At 59.8% G+C, this 25,156-nt stretch overlaps 2 protein-coding genes across 7 annotated transcripts in view; one reads left to right on the top strand and one right to left on the bottom strand.

The window, feature by feature from the left end:
- Nucleotides 1-6,641, top strand: part of GNB1L (G protein subunit beta 1 like) — a 65,168-nt gene extending 58,527 nt beyond the window's left edge. The window contains exons 7-8 of one of the 5 annotated variants that reach the window (XR_008391532.1): nt 1,510-4,948; nt 5,455-6,641. Coding sequence is in view for 1 of the 5 variants with exons in the window: in XM_037141494.2 (XP_036997389.2) it covers nt 1,510-1,761 (252 nt within the window). In the remaining 4 variants the exon portion in view is untranslated. Of the gene's footprint in view, nt 1-1,509 lie in introns of all 5 variants that reach the window. The other 4 variants (XR_008391531.1, XR_008391533.1, XR_008391530.1 and 1 more) reach the window with 4 other exon arrangements.
- A 10,332-nt stretch (nt 6,642-16,973) lies between these two features.
- On the bottom strand, nt 16,974-24,732 carry TBX1 (T-box transcription factor 1). Of its 2 annotated transcripts, XM_053664400.1 has the most exons (8): nt 24,549-24,732; nt 22,944-23,322; nt 20,934-21,035; nt 19,890-20,061; nt 19,206-19,361; nt 18,513-18,580; nt 18,330-18,430; nt 16,974-17,975 (listed from the first exon to the last, which is right to left on the bottom strand). In XM_053664400.1, the coding sequence occupies exons 1-8, from the start codon at nt 24,730-24,732 to the stop codon at nt 17,509-17,511; spliced, it is 1,629 nt and encodes a 542-aa protein (XP_053520375.1). In that variant the 3' UTR covers nt 16,974-17,508. The 2 variants fall into 2 exon arrangements, with proteins under 2 accessions (XP_053520375.1, XP_036997641.2); XM_037141746.2 differs by lacking the exon at nt 24,549-24,732 and having other exon boundaries at nt 22,944-23,386.
- Between the last annotated feature and the right edge of the window lie 424 nt (nt 24,733-25,156).

Here is a 25,156-nt window from a genome sequence, read left to right as displayed (position 1 = left end):
GCTAGAGCACCTCTGCCTGTCTCCCAGGTCTGTTTTCTGTCCAGTCCGTTGCGGCCCTGTGTTTTCCTTTCCTTTCGCTCGCTCCGCACTGCTCCTGCCTCCACCGTCGGCTTCCGCGTCTCCGGGTCTCCGTCTGCTGTTTCCAGTTCCCCTTCGTTTCTCTGAGTTTCCTGCCACCTCTTCCTGTGCTCTGCCAGTTCAAGTTCCCTCCTCCATTCTGTGCTTTGCATTTTTATTTTATAGAGGTAACCGCTTCGTGAAGTTTTGTTTGTTAACTTATGGCTAAAAAACGCTGGCTGACGATTTCCATTTGCTTCCAAGGCATGTTGCCATTTGTTTTTCCATATTTCTTTGCTTCTTTTACCTTGTGTTGTCTTTGTAGAAATGAATGATTCTGGACTGAGGTCGCCGTGGCCCCACTGGGAAGGGAATTAGGAGAAAAGGGGGTGCTGGCGGGGGATGGGCAGTGCAGGCCCGTGATACCCAGGCCCTGGCCAAACACAGGAGCAGTGGAAGGAAGTGGCCCTTTGGGGTTGTCACAATGATGGCAAAGTGCCTCTGTCACTTAGTGTGTGGGGACAGAGATACCAGATGCCCCGCAGTGCACGACAGCATCCTGTGTAGCCAAGAACAGCCATGACCACAAAGGCAGCTCTGGTTGCAGGAGGCGTGTGCCGGGGAGGGGTCATCCCTAGCACGGAGGAGGACGGGGCGCTCCACCCCAGAGGGGTGCCAGCCCGGATGATTGCTCCACACAGGTGGGGTGCGCATGTGCAACTCCTTGTTTTGTGCCAGCACCAGCCCTCTTCTGGGACCCCGGCCAGGGCCCAAGGCTTTTCCCGTAGCCAGGTCACGCCCTGCAGCTCCTCCTGCCACCTCGGTCTTCAGTGGTGGCATCCACTCGTCCTATCCACACGCCGCTGGTTCCCACTGTTGGCAGCCCTCGGACCCCTCTCGCATTTCGAGGTTTCACATAATCTTGGTTTTGCTGAAGGTGGAGTCTGCGTTTGTCAGACTCCCTGTGCTCGGTGGGTGTGAGGTTGCCCCAGAGGGAGAGGTGCTGATCTTACATTTGCCGTCACGCCGGAAACGTTCTGCTCGCCTGGCACTTGGGTGCAGTCTACTTCTGTGGTGAGGGGATACGGGGTCCAGCCCACTGAGGCTTTTCCTGGGAGCCTGATGAGACGGAATCGAGCAGCCTCTGAGTTCCCAGCACACCACATGCAGAGGGTTCCTGCAGGGGTGCAGCTCCGTGAGGTCCCGGGGCCTCTGTGGGGGAAGGGCCTAAGTCCTCTGTCATGACCCGAGGGTTTGGCCAAGGGCAGGGGTCAGGCCGCTTCCCTCCGCAGGCCTGCCCCCAGCTCCCAGGAGGAAGAGGGTACGTTTGCAAGTATGTGCAGCCCACATTCCCTCCTCGGTCCAGCTGCTGGACGGTGTTCATGGGTGGGAGCCTCTGTGACAGGTCTAAGAAGCCACCTAATGGTTCTCTCTGCCACTGTCAACCTGTAGGTGTGCAGGACTCATGAACTGACCAATCCCGGGATCTCTGATGTCAAGATTCGGCCTGACCGAAAGATCCTGGCCACTGCGGGCTGGGACCATCGTGTCCGCGTGTTTCACTGGCGGACGATGAAGCCGCTGGCCGTGCTGGCCTTCCACACCGCCGTCGTCCACTGCGTGGCCTTTGCTGCCGATGGCTTGCTAGCAGCGGGGTCCAAGGATCATCGCATCAGTGTCTGGTCACTCTACCCTCGCTCGTGACTTGCCCGCTCCCTGTTCTGGACACATGGGGGACAGAGAGGTGGCACTCACACTTCGGTCTGACTCAGGCATGTGGAAACTATGCCTCAGGACCCCTGAGGACATCAAGTCACCAGTTCTCCTCACTTTTTGCATGAGGCTTGTCTCCTCTTGTGAAATTCAGCATCTGTACAGCAGTGACTCTGTGGTTTACAAAGAGTAACTGGGCCTGGGTTAGAGGCCAGCCTGGGAGGTGCTTTCCAGTAAACTTAAAGTTGCAAACCTGTAGGCTTGGGGTATGAATTCTCCAAGGCAGCCCCTCCATTTCCCCCTCAGGGTCAGAGCCAAACATGTGTCGTCTACTCAGACCCTCCACGGGGCAGGTTGCTCAGTCCCCATCCAGCAGGGGCACTAAGTGTGGTCCCCAAGACCTGACACATAGCTCCTCCCCCCAAGGATAGGCAGTAGCTCTGATGCACAGCGCTGAGGCCAGGACAGGAGAAGGGAGTGACTGACTGCTACGGAAGTGAAGCAGAAAGAGGGTGCCGAGGAGGGATGGCAAAGGCACTGGGCAGTGAGAGCCCATGGTGGGGGCAGGCAAACACAGGGCGGGTGGGAGGCAAAGGGCTGCGTCCAGGGCAGCTTCTAGGCAGAAAGCACAGCAGCCGTAGATGAGACAAGCTGGCCCTCCTGGTACCCAGGGCGCAGTGACAGCTGGCACTGCATACACAGGGCAACTGGGCATCAGCACCCCAGTCAGGTAGTGCACCCAGGGTCTCCACCCACATGCGGCCAAGCCCTGCCATCTGGGCGTCTTCTCCTAAAGCGAGGTCATCAGTAGGGAAGAAACAGAATCCTTAAAATTGGGGTGGGAACTGTGGGCAGGTCCCAGCAAAGCCGGGGGCCTCAAACCCCTTTGTTCTGCCAGCTTCTTTGACAGAAGAGCCCCCTTGGGCCCTGCCGGAGGAAGTCCGCCCTCCTTAACTCGAAGGACCTAGAACGGCCTCCCCCTAGGCAGGGGCCTTGCGGGACGCTCAGGATCCTCAGCCCCGCCCTGCTTTACTTCTAACTAGACTCAGGTTCCAGCAGGCCCCCAAGGGTGAGGTACAAAGTGTGACCCATGAGGAGGTGGCTACGCTCCAAAAAAGCTGCACGGTTCTCCCGGCTTATGCCGGCGGAAATCTGGAGAACACGTGTGGGATCCAGGTGGCAGGAATATGAGATGCATCAGGCCGAATCCACTGACACAGGTCCACTGACAGAGGGTCTGGCCTCGACGCTGCAGCTCGAAGGGTTGGAAGGGCCTCCGAGGTCTTGTTGGTAGTTTGAAACGGGCACCACGAGGCAGGCACACTGAGTTAGTGTTGAAATGCCAGAGACGCCTCGAGGTACCGCAGAGGGGAACTGAGGGCTTGCGGAGATTGGGGTGTTCTAGGTGACTTACCAAGGGAGACCTGCTCACCCACTGCAGGAGGGGCCCGGGATGCGCCCTCCCCCATCACTGGGAGGAATGCAGCTGTGAGGGCCCGGCATCCTGGAAGGACTCTGCCGTCGCTTTGCTCTGCAGGTCAGAAACTGCAGTGGGAGCTGCTGCCACAGAACAGGGATCTGTATGTGCAGTGGTTCCCAGGCAGGCAGGGCCTGTGGGTGGAACCCAGTTGCTAAAGACAGGGCAGGCACAGTTGTCGCAGTGGCCTCGGGGTCGCAGCCCCAGTCGGCAGTCTGACTCACAGAGGCCCAGACACAGGCCCGTGACCGTGGGTCCCGTGGGTCCCTGGGAATGGAATCGAGGGGCGGCCTGCCGAGGTCTGTCTCGGTCCCCATGAAGTGGAAGTGTTGTGGCTCTAGGAAATGGACATCTGACCTGGGCTACCACAGCGGAGGCCCAGCCCCTCAATCACAGAGCCAGGCCCCTTGAGGAAAGACCCCACTACACTGCTGACAGCAACGTGCTGCTGGTCTTTGCCCAGCCTGCGCCAGGGGCCTGCGGCTGCCCCCAGGAACTGAGCCGCATTCCTGGGAAGGCAGCCCTGATCCCGAGCTCATGGATCACCCAGTGCAGGGACTGGCCTCCCACGCCGACCCCGCTGCACGGAGGTGCTGCCGGGTGTCCCCTAGCACCTTAGGTGGGGGCCACACCAGTCCCTGAGCGTCCTGTAGCCGGGATTTCCACATCGTGATCATCGTGAGGAGGCGGAGCTGTTTGGGCTGCAGGAACCCGCACCTCGTCAGGCATGAGGAGAGCTGCAGGCAGCCATGCTCTGGGTGCTCCAGACCAGTCAGAGACCGTGGAGGGTGACCTCACCAGGCGGCAGCCTGGCCATGGCTCCCCCAAGAGGCCACACACAGGGTCAGCAACCGAAGTCTGTCAGAGCCACCTCAGAACACACATCCTCTGCCACGTCTCTGCAGCGGCACCTGCCCACTCCCATGGCTGAGGCAGCAGGGCGCCAGCTTGTGGACGGTCATTTCAGAAGGTGAACCTTCGCTGACCTCCAGCAAAGCCTCCACAGCCACTTCCACAGACGTCTACACCCTAAAGACTGGACCAGAGGTGACAATGGCTACAGTCTACTACCAAATAGCAATGACCTCTGTCAGACAAGGCTCCACACCCACCTGGCCCTCTCATGAAAGCAAAGCTGTGACACATGCAAAGGGCAAGTGGCGACGTCCCTCCTCGGGTGCCGGGCACGGTGGGGCTGTGCTGTGAAGACGCTGCCATGAGAAGGGAGCGCCTCGTCAGGCACCTGCGCCCTTCCAGGGCCCTGCCCGAGCCCACTGTCGTGCTGGGACTCCACACAGCCGTCCTGCCTCAGCTTGGACTCCCAGGCGGCGCGTGCTGGGCCAGTGCAGCCTCAGGGGGCTGTGAGGCTGGGTCCCGGCCTGTGTCCCTGCCCCTGTGTAAGTCCCCGTCATAGCTCATCAAGAATCATGACGACTGTGTCCTCTGTCAGAATCGTGGATTTGCAGATAGCCTTGGCAGGGTGTCACAGACCAGGGGACGGGGTACTGCCAGTCAACACATGGTGTTTCCAGGATGCCAAGGCGAGCTGTCCTGTGCCTGGACGTGGTGAAGAGGAGGTGCTGGTGATGCGGCCCCCGGGCCCGGCCCTGGCCCTGACATTGAAGGCACATGCAGAGGCTCACGGAGCATCACGAGCAGCTGACGTGAGCTGGACTCTGGGCTGTCCACCAAGTCCTGCTGGTGAGCAGTGTCCTGGGGACATCTTGTGGCCGAATCTCAGCGTGTGGGGACCAAGTTGGGCTGTGACGGACGTCCCCCACAAGCCCCCTGTGCCTGATGTGGCCCTTCTCCACGCAGAGTGGGCCTTGGGCTGGGGCTGGGTGGGGAAGGCGGCAGGATCCTCAGCCTCTGAGGCTTAATGGATGTCACAGGAGATTGGTGGCTGAGGATTTTGTTTACTCAGCTGAGCCACCTAGAACAACAGTGACACCAGCTGTACTAGGAATGTTGGGGTCCGAACCAGCAAGCCGTCCCATTTTCTGGGCTCCTCCTCTTTACCCACGGCGGGACCCCAGCTTTGTACAGCAGGCCTCTGCCTCGGCAGGACCTGGGGCCTAGCAGATCACCACAAACCCGAGCAGACTCAGACCTCCCACACCATGAGGAGCGGGCGTGTCCCGGACAGCCAGCCTGGGGAGGATGCGTGATGTTTGCAGAGCTTCAGATTATCATCATCACGTCCCGAGGGCCAAGTCCTTCCTCAAACCTGACAGGACCCAGGTGTGCAGGGGTACCGCCATCTTTCAGCATGTGACCCCCGTGGTGGGCGGAGGGGCTCTGGCCAGTTTCCCTGACTGTCCAGCATGGGCTGCAGCGTGGACGCAGGTGACGTTTCTACATCGCTCACGCAGGACAGGTAGGTGCTCTGTGAGAAGGAGCCTCTGTGCAGCTCCAAGGCCGAGTGTGCTCGACAGTTAGTCCCTTGGACATTAACTGTGGGCCCTCTACACTCTGCTGGAAGGCTTCTTTATTTTCTTTAAGTGAATGCTCATAGCAGCTTTGTTCAAAGCTAAAAACAACCAAAATGTCTCTTGGCAGGTGAATGGAGATGTGAACTGTGGTCAGTCCATACCATGGAGTTCCACCAGCCACAGAGAGGAACTGGCTAGGCCCTGTGGACTCAGGTGGAGGGTGCAGTAGAGGCCATCTTAGGCCAGAAAGCTCAGCATGGCCCATATCCCCCCACCCCCCACCTGTGCCTGTCCAGGGGGGTCACATGAGGCACCCCTGGGGCCACGCCTGCACAGAGGCTGCCTGGGCATGGCTCCCCGACACTTTGAGTAATCCGTGGGGCTCAGGCAGAGGACGACGGGAGGCCTCACGCTCCACTGAAAAGTGTTCTCCAGATTCCATTTTCCCACAACACGCAAAGCCTGCCCTTCCTTAAAGATGTTCCCACACACCCAGTGTCAGTCGATAAGCCTGTCCCTGGCAGTCCAGTTGCCAGCACTGTTCCTCAACCCATCAGATGAAGGGAGAGCAGGGCTCGGGCCAGGCCTTTGACCTTCACCTCAGGCCGTGAGGGAAGCCCCACTCCTGGTCACACACCTGGAGGCTGGCGGCCACGTGTCCAGCCGTCTCTGGCCCTGCTCGTCCACCTGCCCTGATGTGAGGTGTTTCCAACAGGACCCTCCCTGGGCACAGCACGCCCAGCCGTGTCTGTGGCATCGGGTGGCTTTGCAAAATCACTCCCATGAGCCCTGACTGGTGTGGCTTGGTCGTGCATCATCCTGCGAAGTGAAGAGTCGCCAGTTTGATTCCCAGTCGGCACATACCTGGGTTGTGGGTTTGGCCCCCAGTCGGGGGGCGTATAAAAAGGCAACCGACCAGTGTTTCTCACACTGACGTTTCTCTCCCTGTCTTTCTCCCTTCCTTCCCCTCTCTCTAAAAATTAATAAAATCTTTAAAAACATTGAAAAGTCAGTCCCATGATTTTTCTCCCCGGTTCCAAAGTGGCTACTTTAGCTGTTTGCTGAGCAACCTCCTTTGGGACTTACATTTAATGCTGTTTCATTCAGGAGTCATTTTCACTTCACACAGTCCCCAGTGGCTAAACCGCGGTGACTGTGCCACGGCCATGGACATTATTTTCCCAGTAGTCAGCCGCTCTCTGTGAGCTGGCAGGCCCTGGAAGAAGGCTGCGTGGAGGTGCCAAGTGGAGAAAACAGACGGGGCAGAGTCCCAAGTTTCCCCAGGACAAGTGCAAGGGGACATGTTGGACAAGCCACCTCCCATCATGTGCCCTCACACCCTCAGCAGGACATTTTGCAGTCCAGCCAGCCCATCAGCTGGGAGATGCGGAGTTCATTCCCCATCTCCCACAGTGTTCTTCATTAGCATTCTTTGAGATTGTAGTGAAGCAGCTCACAACAGAGAAAACTTATATTTGGGGATAGCGATAGATGTTTCTTGTGGGCAGTTCCAGTTCCAGTCAAAGTATTCTGCTGTCCTGTTCTTACTGGAGTGTGGGCACAGCGTGGCTGGGGCCCACTGCTCGGGGCCTTCCAGGCTGCAGTCAGGCGGCAGCAGCATGGGCGCCTCTCCCAGGCTTCATGGCTGGTGGCAGGACGCAGAACACCCTGTGTTATAGGCGAGGCCCTCGGCTCCCGGAGGCTGCCGCACTTCCTCGCAGACAGCAGGCGTGGCCTCGGGGTGTTAATGCAGTCATTTTCATGGCCCAGTGTGGGATCTGGATGTTTTGCCACAAAGAAAGCATCCCTGGTCGCTGCTTCCAGTGCAGGGCAAGGGCCCTTCTGATCAACAGGACGGCCAGGGCTGCGGTGGGTCCCACCTCCAGGCCACCTCCTCTGGAAGGCAGGCAGCTGTGCAGACAGGCAGAGGAGGCCGGGCAGCCCTGGCCGGCAGTGCAGGCGGCTGAGTGGCCCAGCACGTGCACATCAGAGGAGCCTGCTGCCGACCCTCTTCCAGCCCCATGGCTGCCCTGCAAGGTGGGTCCCACAGTCATCCCTCCGCCCCTGCTGCCCCGCAGGTGTGCAGCACTTACCCAGCATCCACTGCCAGTTGGGTTCCTCTCAGACAAGCAGGAGGCTGATGGCAGAGCAGGCTGTGACCAGGGACATAGACCGAGATCTGCAGAATCCACCGCCTTTTCCTGCGCTTCCTGAATTTCACAGATGGGATAATGACAGAAAGCTGTTGTGCTCCGGGAATATGCAAACCGGCCTGCATGTGGTGGCGGGTGACCCCAGGAAGTGGATGCTGAGGATGACCCGAGGAAGGGCCTGCTGGGGCGCAGCGGCCTGGGGGCCCTGCCGCGCTGGCTCTGCAGGCCGGCTCTGTGCTGACGTGCGGTGCGTGTCTTTACACTCCTGAGTGAGTGATGTTCAGTCAGGTGTTTCCCACCTGTGTCTCTGCCAAGAAGCCACAGAACACCTTGTACACAAAAGAACTGTTTGCACAAAGAAAAAACATTCCTTCAGGGGGTTCTTTAGAAACGCTTGATACTCAACTAGCTATAACTTCATGGGAAAGCCTGGTGTTAAAACAAGCTGGCACAGTCGAAGGCCTTAAATCTGAGCTTGCTGTGCACCTGTGCTTCGGTGAAGACAGGCCGCCTCCCCGTCCTGCAGCCCCACATCCATCCCGCGCCCGGTCTCCTGCAGCATCTCCGCCTTTGCTCTGGTTTTCATATGCGTTGGGGCCAGTTCAGCCCTGGCTAGAGTCTGCTTCCTCAGGCCAGAGAGCAGTGGCTCTGCCCTTACACCAGCCTGCCCAGGAGGCCCATTAGGAGCCAGGCAGAAAGGAAGCACCTGGCCGGATGGGGCTGAGCTAGATGCGGAGGGAGAGGTGACGGCTGCTGAGCAGGGCAGACACACACCTGACCCACCCAGACAGATGTCCACCAAAAGAGGTTCCAAAACCATGCTTGGGGGGGGGTCCATGCAAAAAAGCATCTGAGTGGGAGACACACCCACCTACCACAGGCAGTAGGCCATGCCCACATGGTGCGCTAAACTGAAAAAATTCGGTAAGCGCTCAGGTTGGCGGCACCCAACTTGGGCTCTCAGACCCTTGGAGCGGAAGGTATGCCCTGTGTGTCATCAACAGCCACACCTGTGCCACAGCATCCGGGACCTCGGACTTTCAGATCCAAAAGCATTCACTGCCGGGCCCTTCACTGGAAGAAGCAGCCGACGTGGGGACTCGCTGCCACCGCAAAGCCAAGACGAGTTCAGAGGTGCCAGAAACAGTGCTGCTGGGCAAGGGGCCTGCCACACAGGCCTGGGACGCGCCAGGCGTCGCAATGACAGCCACGGCTGTCAGTTCCCACAGGCAAGACTAATAATCCAAGAATTCTCAATGGCACTCAGATGAGAAAAGTTACAAAAAGCATACCAGGAAGGTATTGTGATAAAGTCAAAGCGTGCCTGGAGACTGCTAGGGTCTGAATGTGTGGGTCCCCCCAAACCCATAGGTTGAAACCTGACCCTCCAGGTAATGGTAGTAAGAGGTGAGGGCTTTGGGAGATGTTTAGGTCATGAGTGAAATTAGTGTCCTAATAAAATAGATCCCAGAGTGATTCCTTACTCCTTCCATCATCTGAGGACATGGAGAGAAGACAGCCATCAATGAACAGGAAGCAGGCCCTTGCCCAACACCGAGTCAGCCTTGAACATGGACTTGTAGCCTCCAGAATGATGAGAAGTAGATTTCTGTGGTTTATAAGCCACCCGTCTGGTATTTTGTTACAGCAACCTGAATAAACTGAGATGCTTACATTTCTATTAATTTATTTTTTACAGAGGTAACACTGGTTTATAACATACAAGTTTCAGGTGAACAACATCGCAGTCGACATCTGCACGCACTACATCATGCCTACCACCAACGTCGAGTTTCCCTCTGTCACCATACGTTGGGGCCCTGTTACCCATTTCGCCCTCCTTGTTGTTTTGTAGAGGTGCAGAACGGTCAGTGATCTAGTCGTTTGCTCTCATCCTGTTGCGGTTATCTATTGCCCAATCCTAACGTCTATGCATGTGGAACCCATTGGTCGGGACACCTGCAGGGGCTTGCTGGACTGTGGGGCCCCAGCAGGACTGGGCACAGGGAGTGCCGTCCGTGCAAGCTCCTCTGCGTGGCTTCTCAGCACTGCAGTCTTGGGGGAGTCGGGCTTCTTATGTGGGGGGCCAAGAGCTCATCCTTTGAGCCAAGTGATGGAGGAAGGCCAAGGGGTTTGCAGCCTTTACAAATGAGGCTCATCCTGTGTCTCTTCGCGTTGCAAGAAAGAGTGAGTACAGACCACTGAGGCTCCAGAGCTGGGGAGAAGGGAGGGGGTCAGGGGTCGTGCACCTGGTCCTGCACCTGGTCCTGCCATTAGCAGGTGGGACTGTCCGGTCACGCACACAGCACCCCTCGGCCAGCCCTGCCGGGTGTGACAAAGTGCTCACTCACAAGGAAAGCTGCTCATCCGGACATGTGAGGGTCATATCTCCAAATAACAGGACAGTGAGTGGGTCAGGACTTCCCATCCACATGAAACCTAGAGACGCCCTTATCTCAGGGAGAGAAGCCAGGGGTCAGAAACTGAATACAAATATGAAAGACAGGGCTATTGCTATGAGTTCCTCAATCTATAGAGTTTTGTTATAAAGAGAGGCTCCGTCTGAGGCTGGGGCGGGGCCAGCCTCTCTCAATGGCGGCACCAGGCCCTCGAGGCCGCCCCTGACCCACAGCTGTGTTTCATACGACCTGGTCGGCAGGTTGAGCCCTGTGGGTGCTGAGAACACACCCTAACAAAGGAGAAACCATCTAGAGAGAACCTAAAAACAGTGCTTTTAAAACCAGCTTTTAGCGATTCTCGTATCGTGTGTGTGTGTGTGTGTGTGTGTGTGTTTCCTGGAATGTTAAGGCACTTTTAGAACTGATGTGTTAGGCTTGTCATTGTTGTTAAATATTTAGAAGGACTTTTAATAAATTTGCAACCAATATTTAAACATCGGGGAAATTTTACTTTGCTGCAGCCTTTAGATTTTGATTTTGATTTACTCAAGATTTTGAGTTGGAGTGGAACTATATAGGAATCATTTATATAACACAACATACAATTTATTAATCTTGAGAATTCATTGGATAACTCATAATTTTTTAATTTTGAAATTTCAACCAGACCAGATAAAGGGAAAACAGCTATCCTGGGCAGCCAGCACCCGGCTTCAACATTAAACACTCCGGGCCCGAAGTGTCCAAAAAGTGCACGCTGGTGCCTTTGTCTTGGGAGCGAGCGTCCGGATTCGGAGGTGTGTGCTCCTAGACACCCAGAGCGCACTCTGCTCCCCTGGGACATGGGGGTGACAACTCCAGATGAGCGCAGAAAAGCACTTCGCCAAATGGGTCCCTTTTACCTTGCAGATTCGAGCCTGAACGCCAGGTGGACGGGAGGACTGGACGCGGCGGGGGCCACAGCACGCACCTTTCCTACCCCTGACCCATGGAACTCGGCATCACTCTTACCTGCTTGGAGGAGTAACGAACAAAAACATGCTGCTCTGCTCATTGAGAAAAACAAATCCTTAAACTATTCAAAGGATACCATCCAACTTCACTAAAGAAGCCAAGAAGGAGAAGGGAAAGAACAGACACACCAGAATGGGGTCAAAACAGAAGAAAAGGAGGAGGCAAGAAAGGGCCTGGCAGGTTCTTAATATGTGAGAGCAGAGCTTAACATTTAGTAACATTTAATCTTTGGTAGACGGTTGTGTGAGTGGTGGCAATTTTCTACTGCCCGGGAACACCACCCTGCCCCTTGCAGTGGCCGCGCCGCAGCCGGGCACCCTGCTCGCGAGAGAAGCTCGCTCTCTGCGGCTTGAATCTTCCACAGGCCACCTGCCCTGCCCATGGAGGGACTCGCCCCAGCACCGCCCTCTGAGCCTGTCTGGTCGGCTCACCTGACCTGGTTGCCAGGCACCCAAGTTGTGTTCCTTCCTCTTCACTGCTGGATCCTGCCCTGCAGGTGGAGGAACCACAGTGCTCACCTGCCCACCTGCTGGGCACACCTGGCCTGTGGCCTGGTTCTGGCGACACCGTCTGTTATTGACATTCGGGTGCGAGTCTCTGCTTCCATTCCTTGTGGGTAGACACGCTCCCTCGAAGCTTCGCCCCGCCAACCCGATCACCCACAATTCTGCATTTTGGGCCCAGTGGTCGCCCCTAAGAAATGGCTTCTCTCTCCCAGAATCACCCTGAACATGGAAGACCCCGTTCCTGAGCAGGGTGGGCAGGTTGGACTCCTCCTCAGCAAGGCCTCCACTGGCCCTGCCTGCCATCACCACCTTTGCTGTGATGAGGTCAGGAAAGAAACCCTGGGGAAGATTCGAGAAAATGTCTTGTGGGAGAAAAGGTATGTTTGGAGATGAGGGAAAAATCAAGATAGGACACCAGGCTAGGGTGTCACAGGAGCGGAGAGGAGGCAAGGAGGATGGGGGGTGTGTACCCAGCCTTGGGGGCAGTGCCAAGGTGGGGTGAAGCTCAGGGACTGAGGCCTGAGGAGCCAGGTCCTGATTTGCAAGGTCTCCTGGGGTGAGATGCCAGCACCCAGGGGTGCTCCAGGCTCCCCCCGGGGTCACCAGGCTCACATAAATACATGACTGAAGGAATAACCAAATTCCTCAAGTCTGGGCCCTGTCCAGTCTAAGGTGCTTGAGTCCCCAAGGAAAAGGCCTCCAGATGCCCTGGGAGCCCCTTTGATAGAGGCGTTCCCCGACTTCAGAGATGCTGAGGTGTGGAACTGGAGCCATCTCAGCGTCGCTGACACAGCCGACACACCCTCATGTGTCCCTGATGGATGTCTCCAGGATGGGAGCAGCTCTAGTGAGCCTGGGGGGGCGTGTGGGGGGGGTCGAGGGGGAAGCGGGTGGCAGCCAGTGGAAGGAGGGGATTAAGTGCTTACTTTGTGCAATTGAAAACTGATAGATAAAGGATGTCTACAATGCCATTCCTCTTTATAATTAAGAAGATAATTTAATTACTGCTATTAAGGCCTAAGCTTCTCCCCCACGTGAGCTGCTTTTAACAAAACACCTCTGGTTCTGCTGTCTCCCACACGCAGACCTGGCGGCAGCTGAACAGACGCCGAGACTCCAGAACTTCATCTCGTGAGCCATCTGGTTTGAAGTAGTGCGACAAGCAGGAAAGGGAATCGAATCAAAGGCACGGCTGTGTATTTTTTTAAATTCAGAAAATGTGTGAGGTAGACCAGGAAACTACCCCGTCCTCCCCTCTCAGGGCTGGGTGCCACCACCGGGCTGCAGGGCCACACCCCCCACCTACTCCCTGGCTGGACATAGAGGTGGCTTTGAGGGGCGAGGGCGGTCGGGAGGAGGTAGTTGGGGTCAGGATGGGCAGACACATCAGATGTACAGGCAGGGGTCAGTACCACAGCATCAAGGGGAAACTGAGGCACAGGCCCGCGGAACCAGTGAGCATGGTCTCCCTCACACCCAGCCCCAGGCTGGAATCATCCCTTTGGTCCCAGAAGAAGCTCCTCACCCCCACCTTCCCTCCGTCTGCCTGCACATGGCTCTGCCCTCGACAGCTGTGGCCCCGGGAATTCTCCGGTGCACGGGCGCTTTGATCTGCAGCACACCTGGAGATCAGTGCCGCGCATTCACCCAGCCACAGTCATATGGGTCCCACACACTGTGGACTTCCCCAGCTAGAGGAGAGGGGGGCTGGCTGCAGCTCCCTGGGGCGGAGACTGGAGCCCTACAACACAAGGACCCCCTCCCTCTGCAGCCGCAGGCTTTAGGCTCCCTTCATTTTGTGGCCAAATTTCATTGCACAGCCCCTGCACCCCAAATGTTTCTGAGGGGAACACTGTAACCAGCCCCTGTTTGCCAAGAGACCTGTGCCCACATCTGCAGCACCATACGGCTCCCCAGCACGCTGGTTTCTGGTACTTTCTCTTTGTCTTTATAAAGGCATGCAGCGTCACCAGCTTTGCTTAAGTGGCAATACAAGGGAAAGTCCTAGCCTGGGACGTCTTTGAACCACCAGTGAGACTGTGGACAACGCCCTGTGTTCCAGGGGCCATTATCAGAGCTCCCCCATCGTGGCTTTTCTGAGACTTAGATGCGAGAAGGCAGCAACCATGGGGCTTTGGGGCACCTGGCACTTGGTGAGTCCTCTGAAACGCCAGCTGTTGGTGTTGGGACATCCTAAGCAGCAGGGCAGAGTTTCCCAAGCCTTTCCCGGAAGCTGGAATGTTTAAGTCGCAGACGGAGGCTCCACAGCTGAGGACAGTGGATTCTGACAGGTCTTCCTCCTCTGAGAAGAGGGAACTGGGCTGTCTGGGGACATCCCACACACCCCTCACGTGGGACTCAGAAGAGTGAAGGGGGGCAGTGGACAGACTCACCCCTCCTCCACTTAGGAGTTTACCTAGTTTACACATTGGGTGTCTATTGTTTTTTTAAAGGTTTTATTTATTTTTAGAGAGAGGGACGGGGAGGACAAAAGAGAGGGAGAGAAACATCGATGCAAGAGAAACATCAATCAGTTGCCCCTTGCATGCCCCCAACCTGGGACTGGCCTGCAAGCCAGGCATGTGCCCTGACCAAAAATGGGACCTGCAACCCTTCAGTCTGCAGGACAATGCCCACCCCACTGAGCACACCAGTCAGGGCGTCTGTTGTTTTTTGAAGGATGTTGAGGGTAAAGGAGCCTGGGATCTTTGTAACAGAAGATCTCGGAGGTTCTCACTAGCCCAAACTCTTGTCCTCCCCCATTCCGGCAGCTGGACACCTAGAGACAGATGAGGGGCCTCTGGGCCAACCGGGGGACCCAGAGGAAGATGCTGTGGGGGCCTCCAACAGCTGAGGGGTGAGCCCACGAGGAGGCAGATTGGATAGGCCCCCAAGCCCTACACTGCACAGTGGCTCATAGAAGGGGCAGGCAAGTGAGGAAAACGGAAGTGAGAAGATGGTCGCTGAAAGGAAGCTGCTGGGACAGATGCTTCACAGGGAAGTCAAGGACTGTCGGGGGGGGGGGGTGCAGATGCCCACAGTCATGTCAGCCCCACATGGCGGCAGCAGCCAGAGCCTGCAGCTGGAGGTGTTCACCAAGCACTTGTTTCAGGAATGACTAAGAGATTTGCAGAGATTTGTCCTGTGTCCAAGTGCCTTTCCAAAATTCACAGCCTCCAGTAGAAGCTGGGTAACCCAAACCAGCCCTTCCTTCAGCACCCACCCCAGGATTCAAGGCAGGTCACAGCACAGTAACCTCGAGAGGTGACGTGCGGCCTGCACACAGCAGGGCTGCCCAGAGGAGCCAGGCCTGCCCTCAGCACCAAACACTGAGGCCCATCCTAAAACATCCAAGTGCCCCTCACCGGAGACTGGACACTGGTCAGCCTTGAGAACTGCCGAGTGGGCAGCAGCACGGGACAGCCAGCCCAGGCACCTCGCTGCGCGACCCCACTTAGGAGAAGTCCTTATCCGGGCGAACTCATCTATCAAGCAGAAGGGAGAAAACCACGGCTGTGGGGGCTGTTCTCCAGTGCAGGGCAAGCCCTCGTACGTAGTGCCTCGTACTCGGAATGCAGCCAGTGAGGAACTCAATGTTTAACTTTATTCTGTTTTCGTTGATTAAAATGTGAGTGGCCCCCTTTGGCTAGTGGCCACCGTGTTGGGCAGCAGTATGGCTCTCCACTTTGAGTGGCTTATGAACGTGGGAGGGGTCACGTGCACAAGGATGGCAAGCTGCGCACCGAAGGTCCAGGCATTGGTCGTGTCCTGACACCAGACACCATCACTAGTCCAAAGCCGTGCTTCTCACTTTAGCTTTGAAAAAAAGCAAAATGGAGATCTCTCCAACTGAGGTTCTCACCCCGCCCCCCACCCAAGGCCTGGGTGTCTAAACTGTGCAGAGAGGGAGGCCTGAGAATCACAGTGGACCCCGGAGAGGTGCCCAGCACCCATAGGAGACACTAGTTCTGCAGGGCCAGACACAGCCCATTGCTCTTGCAGGCCTCCCAGAACAAGGTAAGGTGTGGGTCCATTTGTGGTGCAAATGTGAAACAGGCCGCTCCCAGCAGGACATCTGCAGTGCAGGGGTGGACAGGGGTCCATAAGGGATGGGTGTCCAGAGCTTTCCTTAGGAAAAGTGCATCCCTGAAGCTGTCTGTGTCCACGGAGCCTGCTGGCCACTTGAGCAGATGCTACAAGTCTTCACTCCCTGACAACAAACACACTTGGGGGTTTTGGGGAGCCCTGGTTCCAGAGCTCACTCTTCAGCAGCCTTGGTCACCCACTCCCTTCCTAGACCCACCTCATGGGACCAGTTCCTGCCACCCAATTTCTCAGCCACCTCACAGCCCCAGGGCAAACATGGCTGGGAAGAAAGCGTCCAGTCCAGGACGGTCATCAGGAAATGCCCGGCCGTGCCCCTGGAGAGGTGGGATCAGGCTGCCACTGCCGTGTGGCTGTGACTGCCACAAACACTGGGACAGAACCTCAACCACTCGCATTTCCCGTTCATTTTGTGTCCAAGTGAGTAGCCTTGACGTTGACTGGCTGTCAGCTCTTCCTGCCGGGACTCAGGAAGGGAGGGATCAAAGGGTTCCTCTGTCCCATCCCTGGTGTTGAGTTAATGGGGAGAGGTCCCTCACCACCTGGCCTGGGAAAAATGCTTCACAGACAGGTTTTAAGATGACTCATGACCACTGTCATTGTGCCCCCTGTCCAGGTCACTCCATGGGGACACTCACAGTGAATAGAGTCAATAAACAGGGGGAAGCGCAGGCGGGGGAAACGCCAGAGAGCAGTCCTGCCTGTTTTTGTCTTTATCAGCGTCGGGGCTTCTCCCTTTCCAATCCCCAGTGGCAGTGTTCTGTCGGGACGGCCATTCCCAGCTCCCGTCGAAAAGCACGCAGAACCAGCACTGGTCCTGAAAACGGGCCCAGGCGTGGGCCCAGTCCTAGAAGGGAGACGACAGTCCGTGCGAGGAATTTAAGTAGAAAGGCCGGATGCACACTTGGGGCTGGGTGGAGCCCTGCCACCCACAGCCTGGGGGAGGTTGGGGCGAAGCCGTGGGGCCCAAGTGGGAAACGGGCGTGCGGACGTGGCCGGGGAAAGCTGGCAGGGGGCGGTGAGGGCAAACCGGGCGGGGAGCGCGCTGAGGGGGGCGAGGAGAGGCGTGGCCGGGAAGAGGCTCCCAAAGGGGCGCCGAGGGCCCTGCAGGGGCCGCGCTCCGCCCAAGGCCCGACGTGCGGCCTGCGGGTACTGGGGCTGGGGAGACCCTTAAGTCCCCGAGATCCCCCGCCTGATCTAACTAATCGCAAATAAATAGACACGCAGGCAGCTTCCAAAAGAGGCGAAACTGTTTATCGAGTCGCCGACGGCACTGTATCTACAGTATCTACAAATATCTACACGTATCTACACCGCCTGTAGACAGGGCTCTCGGGTCTACACTGCAACTGCTGGCCAAGCCGGGCCGGGCCGGGCCGACGCGGTCTCGCGGAGAACAATAAATATCACTTCCTTCCGCGCTGACCGGGCGCTTTGGCACTGGCGGCGCGACCCGTGGCCCCGGGGCTGGGGGGCGGGAAGGCCACGGTGGCGCCCGAGCTGTGGAATCAGGTCCTTGGACAGCGCTTGGGCGAAGGGCAGAGGACCCGCAGGGCTGCGAGGCTGGGGAAGGGGGGACCCGCGGTGGCCCGGGGCTGGGGCTCGTTCCCTGCCGGCCTCAGGGCTGCCGGGGCCCGCGGGCGGGGAGCCGCGTTATCTGGGGCAGTAGTCGTAGGAGCCCGGCGGCGCGGCCCCGGCCGAGTACATGTTGGCGGCCGCGGCGGCTGCGGCGGCGGCGGCCGCGGCCGCGGCCGCGGGGCTCACGGGGTGGTGGTGCGTGTGTGCGTGCGCGTGGTAGCCGTGGCCGCGCAGGCCGGGCAGCGGGTAGGGCGCCGGCCGGCTCTTGGCCCCGAGGTAGTGGTCGTAGGCGGCAGCCGGGTACTTGTAGGGGTGGTGGTGCAGCGGCTCCGACGCGCCGGGCGCCTCCAGGCGCAACTCCGGGTGCGGGGGGCTGGGCCGGCCTCCGGGCCCGCTGGGCAGCGGCACGAGGCCGCCGGCGCCGCCAGCCCCGGGCAACGCGGGGCTCAGCACGCGCGCCAGCAGCGGCGGCGGCGCCGAGTCCCCGAGCACGGCCGGCCCGCCTGCATCGCGCTCGAATTCTCGCCGGGCTTCGGCCGCGTCTGCGAGAGGGGCCGAGGGTGAGCGCAGGGGCCGCGCTGCAGAAGGGACCCGCGAGAGTGCCGCCGGCAAAAGGAGGTGCTAGGCGGCTCCCCGCCCCTTCTCCCCGAACCGGCAGAGACCCTGGCCCTCCCCAGGAGCCCGCGCCCCTCTGCGGGCGGCGGGGCGGGCGGCAGGGCGAGGCTCAGCCGTCGGGCCGGGCGGGCGAGTGCTCGCTTGCCCGCCGCCACGGCCGTTGTGCAAGCGGCGGGAAGGCCGCGAGCGCCCCTGAGGCGCAGGCAAGGCCAGGCGCAGCCTCCTCCCAGGGGCGGAGCGCGGGCAGGGCCTCGGCCCGGATTCCACGACCCCGGCCCTACCTTTCTCCGCGCCATTGGGCTGCGTGGGAGAGGCCACGGGGTTCCGCGAGCGCGCAAAGGCAGTCATGAGCGGCAGCGCGCCGGGCCGGTGGTTACGGGGCCTGTGGGAGGGAGGCGGGCGGCGCGTCAGGAAACGCACTGCACAGGCGCCCGGCGCTCGAGGTCTCCTCGGAGGACACTCACCAGTCTTCTGGGTCGCAGTCTCGGAAGCCTTTGGCGAAAGGGTTGCTGGCGATCTTGAGCTGTGTGATCTGCGGGGAAGACCGCACTGAGCGAGCGGCTCGATCCCCTGCGCTGGGGGCCGTCCGACCTCCGCGGAGAGTTGGGGAGTGTTAAGAGGGGCTCCTCCAGGAAAGAGCCCTCTGCTCTCTGCTGACAAGAACCGGCCGGCAGCTGCCCCTCCCCCACGGAGATTGTGCCTTTCTCCCGCGGGGGTCTGCCGGGAGTCTCCTTTCTTGGGAGCGGACCCCCTTCGAGGACCCCTAGTAGTTGGGATGGAGACCCTGAGCCCCCTGGCTGGGATGGGAGTGCGGTCACCTCCACCCCCATCCCGCAGTGGAGAAGAGCGAAGGGGCGCCCTAGGAATCTGGGTAAACCTCAGATCTGGCCCCTGACGGGAAGTTTCCGGAATGGTTTGGAAAACAAACTTTCAGGCCACATTGACAGTTGCTGCTTGAGAGGTCAACCTGATAGGAGGCTGGGACGTCCCGCGGCAGAGGGGAGGGGGCTGCCTGAGGCCCTTGGGGGTGGGGCTGCATGCGGGTCCTTCCACTGGAGCCCACAACTTGCAGGTCCAAACCTTCTGCTCCCCAGGCAGGGACTGACAATTGCACCCTATCCCAGAAGAGTCGAAGGTGCAGGTCCTCAGGGCCTCACCCTGTGGTTCTGGTAGGCAGTGACCGCGGTGAAGCGTGTCTCTTCAAACACGAAGGTCTTGAAGTTCTCCTCTGCATACTTCTCGCTGTCTTTGCGGGGGTCCACGTAGACCACGTGGAAGCGGGGCTGGTATCTGTGCATGGAGTTGAGGATAATCTGGAAGACAGGATGGCGAGGTAGGAGCTAGGAAACTGGCCAAGGCCTGGGTAGGCAGTGAACATCCTGGAGAACTTGGGCAAAACCCTGAACTCCCTGACGGAGGCCTGGCCACGGCCCGAGCAGAAGACGTGGCTCACTGGGGGGCCGCCGAGAAAGACGCTCCTGAGCGGCAAAACTCTGGGGCGTAGTTCTCTTTCCTTGCATCCTCAAGAACTACTGCGACCCACACCGCCAGCCTGGATTCCGTAAAAGCCTCCTGCACCTACCCCCACACTCACCCCCATCCTTTCCAGTTAAAAATCTCCCGCAAACGATCAGGAACGGGGTGAGGGAAGCACAGTGGCCGCTCTCCCAGGCCCGAAGTCCACCAGGCTCTGTAAGCCCCTGACCAGAGGGCTGCTTTCTGCATCCTGTCCCTCATCCGCACCCCGAGCTGCCCAAGCTCTGCCTCTGGTTCCGGTCAGCAGGGACGCCAGAGGACACGCAGGGGGACAGCGTGGTAGCCTGGGGAAGGGGGTCGCTCACGTGGCCATTGTCGTCCAGCAGGTTGTTGGTCAGCTTGAGCTTGTCAAAGGACACAATTTGCTTCATCCACTGTGCGCCCTTGGCAGGCGAGTCAGGGTGGTAGTGCACTCGGCCTGGAGTGGCAGGGTCTGCCTTCCCGGCCACCAGCCAGGAGGAGCTGTGGAAGGCGTACCTGGGACGGCACCGGAGCACAGGTCACGTTATGTGGGGATGCACCGTGGGGGCCTTGCCGAGTGAACCCCGAGAAAGCGCCTCAGATGAGTTTCCCTATCGGTGAGATTGTGGCTTCGGCTGCCAGGCAGGCTGGGAGCTTTACCGAGGGGGTTGTAGAGAAAACAGAAAACTCCCTCCTGTCCCAATACACAAGACAGCAGGAAGCCAGGCGCGGAGGCTGCAGGCGGGAGGCGGGCGGCGGGGGGCTGGGCTCCTGGTGCCATTTCGCTGCACGCGGGTCTGCCTGTTCTGGGCTTCCCCGCGCTGGCCTCCAGTGTCGCTGCTCAGAGGGAGCTCGGATTTGGCCCCGCAGGGGGCCTGGGGCACAGGGCAAACTGCGTTCTTTATTAATTACTGTTAATTGTCCGGGCAGCTAAGACCCACCCAGCATAATCTCTCCCAGTCACCCCACCTTTTTTGCCCTGCTCCAGGAGGAGCCCAGCATTCCCTGGGGTGAAGGAAGGGGACAGGGTGCCCACGCTCACCTCGTGGGAACAGATGGGAAGAAAGTGGGGGCTCTGTGCTGGGGCCTGTCCCGCTTTGGGCCAAGCTGGCCCAGGGATATGGAAGCTAACTTGAGTCTACAGCTGGTGGGGAGGTAACCAGCCTGTGTAACCTCCTAATGGGAGTTCTGCAGATCCCTTGGGGTGGGGTGTTTGGGTCTAGGGTCCGACCAGGTGGGGAGGGAACAGGACACGCAGATTGGTGGGGAAGCTGGCACAAATGCCAGGGACCATCCAGTTACCAATGTTGTGGGCTGCACCCAAAGCATCACCAGGCAGGGACCTGTAGCTTCCCAAGGCGCCCTCCCAGGTCCCGCTGGGTGCTCACCGGTAGCGCTTGTCATCCACAGGCACGAAGTCCATGAGGAGCATGTAGTCGGCCATGGGGTCCATGCCGAAAAGCTTCACTTGGAAAGTAGGGAACATACGCCTGGGGACAGCAGGGAGGCAGGTCACCTTAGGTGGAGAGGGGCAGGGCTGCCCCACCTTGACCAGCCAGGGGAAGGGCAGGCTTCCTACCGACTGCCGCATTTGGTTTGTGGGCCTGGTCCCTCCACTTCATCTCCCCTCACTCAGCTGCTCTAACCCGACTAGGTTTCTGCGCAGCCAGGGCAAGAGGAGCAGCAGGGCAGCCCTCTCCTCTCTTTCTATAAGCACAAAAACGGCCAATGCCTCTGTCACCCTTGCCTGCGGGGACTCAGCCTGGCAATTGCTGAGCTGGCCTCAGCTGGCAACACCCCAGCAGCAGGACCCAGTCCCAGCGGTTCTCAGCACTCCACACAGCCACTCCAGCCCCATCTACGCTCCCGGATCAGACAAAGTGAAACTGGGTAGTCTGTGTGATTCCGAGGAGTCCTGGTTGCCCTTTTGCCTGGGTCTGTGGCTACTCCCCAATCCCTCAGTGAGGCCAAAGCCTTGGAGCCTGCAGCCCTGACTGTGCCTGACTCTCAGGCCCTGCCTCCCGCCCTGTGCCAGAGTCTCCCTACCTTCCTCGGAAATACCTGCAAGTTCCCACTCCCCTCTTCCCCTGTAACCCCAAGACACAGTTACTCAGGGTGGACTTTGCTTGTGCCATCATAGTCTCTGCCTCTCCCTGCCCAGGACTCCAACTCAACCAGATCCAGATCTTGAAAGGGCCATACCACTCCAGGATGGGCCACTGGCTGCGGGCGGCCCTGTCCCGATGGGCCAGCCACTGTGTCCTGGAGCACAGCACTAGGCCTGGCCCCCTAGCCCTTCCTACACTCCCCCTCACTCCCTACGGGGCAGGGGGAAGAAAGCAAGTGTCACGGAGCCGGCCCTCCTGCACGACCTACCACCACCACCACCGCCCCAGCCCCTGTCTCTGCAGGCCCGAGGGTGCTGCAGAGTGCTGGCTCCTGGGGTGAAGCCTGGCTGGTGCCAAGGCTCTTACTGGGCTGGCCCGGACCAGAGGCCAGGGCACAGTCCTCAGAGGGGCCTTTTGCCCAGGACAGCAAGGAGGGCCCGGAGAGGACCCTCGGAGCTGGAGCTGAGCCTCCAGCGGCCCAGGCTTCCCAGGGAGGACAGCCTCGGCAAGGACTCAGAAACCACGAGAAGGCTCTGCAAACAGGCCCTGAGCTCCCTTTGGCCAGGCAGACACAGAGCTGGTGTCTCTCTGTGTACATTAGACACAGCCCAGCACCGGCCTTTGTCTACTGGTCAAATCGGTTGCATCGAAAAACTTGTTCCCCTTCTTCTCCCTGGGCCCTTACAACAAACACAGGCCACTGGAAGGCGGCGGGCCCCAGCGGCGGAACCAGGCCCCACAATCACCCGGAATTTAGGCCTGACAACACTGGATGGCAACCTCCACGGAACAGAACACACTGTTTCAGAGTCTTGATTATACTCTAAAATCTTCCAATTGTCCAGCTGCCCCTCCTTAGTGGGGATAGACTGAACTAGGAAACCAAAGACCGAGTTTCCTTTGAGGTGGGATCCACTGCGAGCTGGCTGAGGCCCCTCAGAGGCAGCTGCCTTCCCCTCAAGGCCCGAGTTCTCCGAGCGGAGCAGGTCCGTTGCCGGCGGCGCCCTGTCTAGGGGCTGCTGGTCAAGCGGCAGGTCCGCGGTGTTTCTCTCCGCCGCCTTCCTGGCTTCCCGCGCCGTCCCTTTGGGCCCGGCGCACCAAGCGGCTGTCGCTGGAGCCGGGACCGCGGAGAGTGAAGGAGCCGGCCCCGCCGAGAGGGGCCCGCAGGTGGGCAGGCCGCGCCCCCCACCCCGCTTCTCGGTCCCACTCGCGTGAATCGAGCCCAAGCCCGCGGCCCGAGACCGGGTGGCCACGTGGGTAAGGTCTCGGCAGGGAGAGGGGCGCCCTGACCTGCCAGCCTTGGTGACGATCATCTCGGTGCCCAGCTGATTGAACTCGTCCCACAGAGCCTTCATCTCCAGCTGCACGCTCACGCTGGCCACCTTCGCGTTCTTCTTGACCGGCGCCTTTGCGGCGGCCGCGCAACTGGCCCCGGGGCCCTCGGGCTCCGCAGCGGCGCTGGTGGCGGCCCCGGCGGCCGGTGCGAACGGGTAGGCGTGCGGCGGCGGCGGCGGCGGCGGGCCCGGGGCGCCCGGGGCGGCGGCGGCGGCGGCGCACGGGTCGTAGCGCGGCGGCGGCTCGCGCGGGCCGTATGGGTCCGCGCCTGGGGACGCGGCGCCCGGGAAGCCCCCGGCGGCCCCCAGGCTGCTCAGGCTGCTGGCCGTGAAGGCTGCAACGTCGCAGAAGTGCGAGAGCTGCGTGAGCCACGGGCTGGACACGGCGGAGATCATGACCCGCGGGCCGCCGCCGCCGCCCCGCCGCCGAGGTGAGCGCTGCCCTGCGCCCGGGGCCGAGTGGCGGGCGCCGCGCTGCGCCCCGGGCCGCGCCGCCCCACACCGCGGGCCGGCCCCGAGGAGGCGCCCCGCCCCGCCCCGCCCCGCGCCCCCCGCCCCCGCCGAGACAATGCCTCCTTCCCCTCCCCTTCCCGCGCCCCTCCTCCGCCCCTTCCCCCTCCCCGGCCCCCAGCCCGCCCGCCGCGGCTGCTCGGCCCGGGCCCCCGGACCGCCCGGACCGGCTCCCCTGAGCGCCCGGCCGTCCGCCGCCCCTCGCTCTGCCGCCCTCCCGCGTTGCACTTCTCCCTTCTCTCTCCAAGCTCTCTTTCCAGTTTATGCTTTTTTTACCTTTGTCTTCATCGTTTAAGTTTTCCCTCCTGTTCGTCTTTCCCTTTTCCACTATCTCTTTCGTTTCTCTTTATTTCTGTTTGTCATTCTGCCTCTCCTCCTTTTTCCTGTTATGCTCTGCTCTTGTCTTCCCACTTTATTTTTCACCACTTTTTTTTCCCAGACGGCCTTTCCCCTCTTGTTTTTCTGTGTCTTTGTTATTCATTTCCCCCTTTTTTAAAAACAAGAACTGAAGTTTTTCTTTCTTTTTAATGACTTTCTTAAATTTTCCTTTCCTTTTTTTGTTCTTGCTTTCTTTCTTGCTTTTTCTTCTTCCTCTTTTTTGTACCCTCCTTTCAGGATTTCTGTGTTTTTCCCCCTTTTCTCCTGGCTGTCTCACCGCTGTCCTTCTCTCTCCCCTGTGTTCTCCAACCTTCACACTCTCCTCTTGTGCTGCTTTCATCTCACCTCTCCAAGCTCAAGGCGCAGCCGCCCTTCCCAGGCCCTCCTGTCCGTCCCTCCCGGCCTCCACTGGCTCTTTTCTGGGCCTGTGTCTAGCTGCACGCAGGTCTCTGCAGCTGGGTCCCCAGGCTGGAGGGTGCACAGGCTTTGAGCAGGATGCCTGCCCTTCCTTTGCCCCAGAATTGAAGCTGAAAGCCTGGAGCCCGCCCTGCCAGAGCTCCCTTCCCACCCACTTGGAGCCCCGGCCCTGCCAGCCCTCTTCGTTGGGACCCCACGGCAGCAGAGACAGGGGATCTGGAGGGCGGGCGGGTGTAGACGCAGTGGGAAGGCTCACCTTCCATGTCCCTGGTGACGGTGCTGAAGTGCATCCCGGACGGGGATTCCAGCAGCCGGTGAAGCTTCGCCCGGTCGGAGGACCCGGGGCCCAGGCGAGCGGTGTGCTCTGCGGCCTCTGCTGCAACCAGAGAGGCGATGCTGAAGGCGCTGGCGCGGGGAGACAGTGGGCTCCGCGCGTCCATAGGCACCGGCGGCCTGGCCGGCGCCGCCTCCGACTGCGTGCACCCCGCCACACCAAGGCCGGCCCAGCCCACGGGAACCGGGGGCGGGAGCCTGCGGTGCCACTCACAGCCGTTAGCCCAGACCCAGGGGATTATGGCGTCATGGCCCCCCACTCCTGGCCAGTGGCAGCCAAGGGGCCCAGACGGGTGGGGCGCCCTGGGAGCACGGCGCCCTTCAATTTTTCAGGCTCCTGGCTCCTCTTCTCTGCTCCCAGGGACCTCCATGACCAGTGCCCCTCGAACATCCCACTGCTCCAGCCGAGGTCAGGGTTTCCTCTGTCAGCTTCTACAGCCCCAGCGGGAAGGCGGTCGTGCCGGGAGTGCTCAGCCCCAGCCCCAGGCCTCCAGGGCACCAGCCCTGCCCCTGCCCTCAGTCCCTCCTGCC

This window comes from Artibeus jamaicensis, unplaced genomic scaffold, assembly GCF_021234435.1.
Source record: "Artibeus jamaicensis isolate MK-2021 breed Jamaican fruit bat unplaced genomic scaffold, CSHL_Jam_final contig_1128, whole genome shotgun sequence".
Classification (NCBI taxonomy): Eukaryota; Metazoa; Chordata; class Mammalia; order Chiroptera; family Phyllostomidae; genus Artibeus; species Artibeus jamaicensis.
This window is presented reverse-complemented; position numbering and strand designations above follow the sequence as displayed.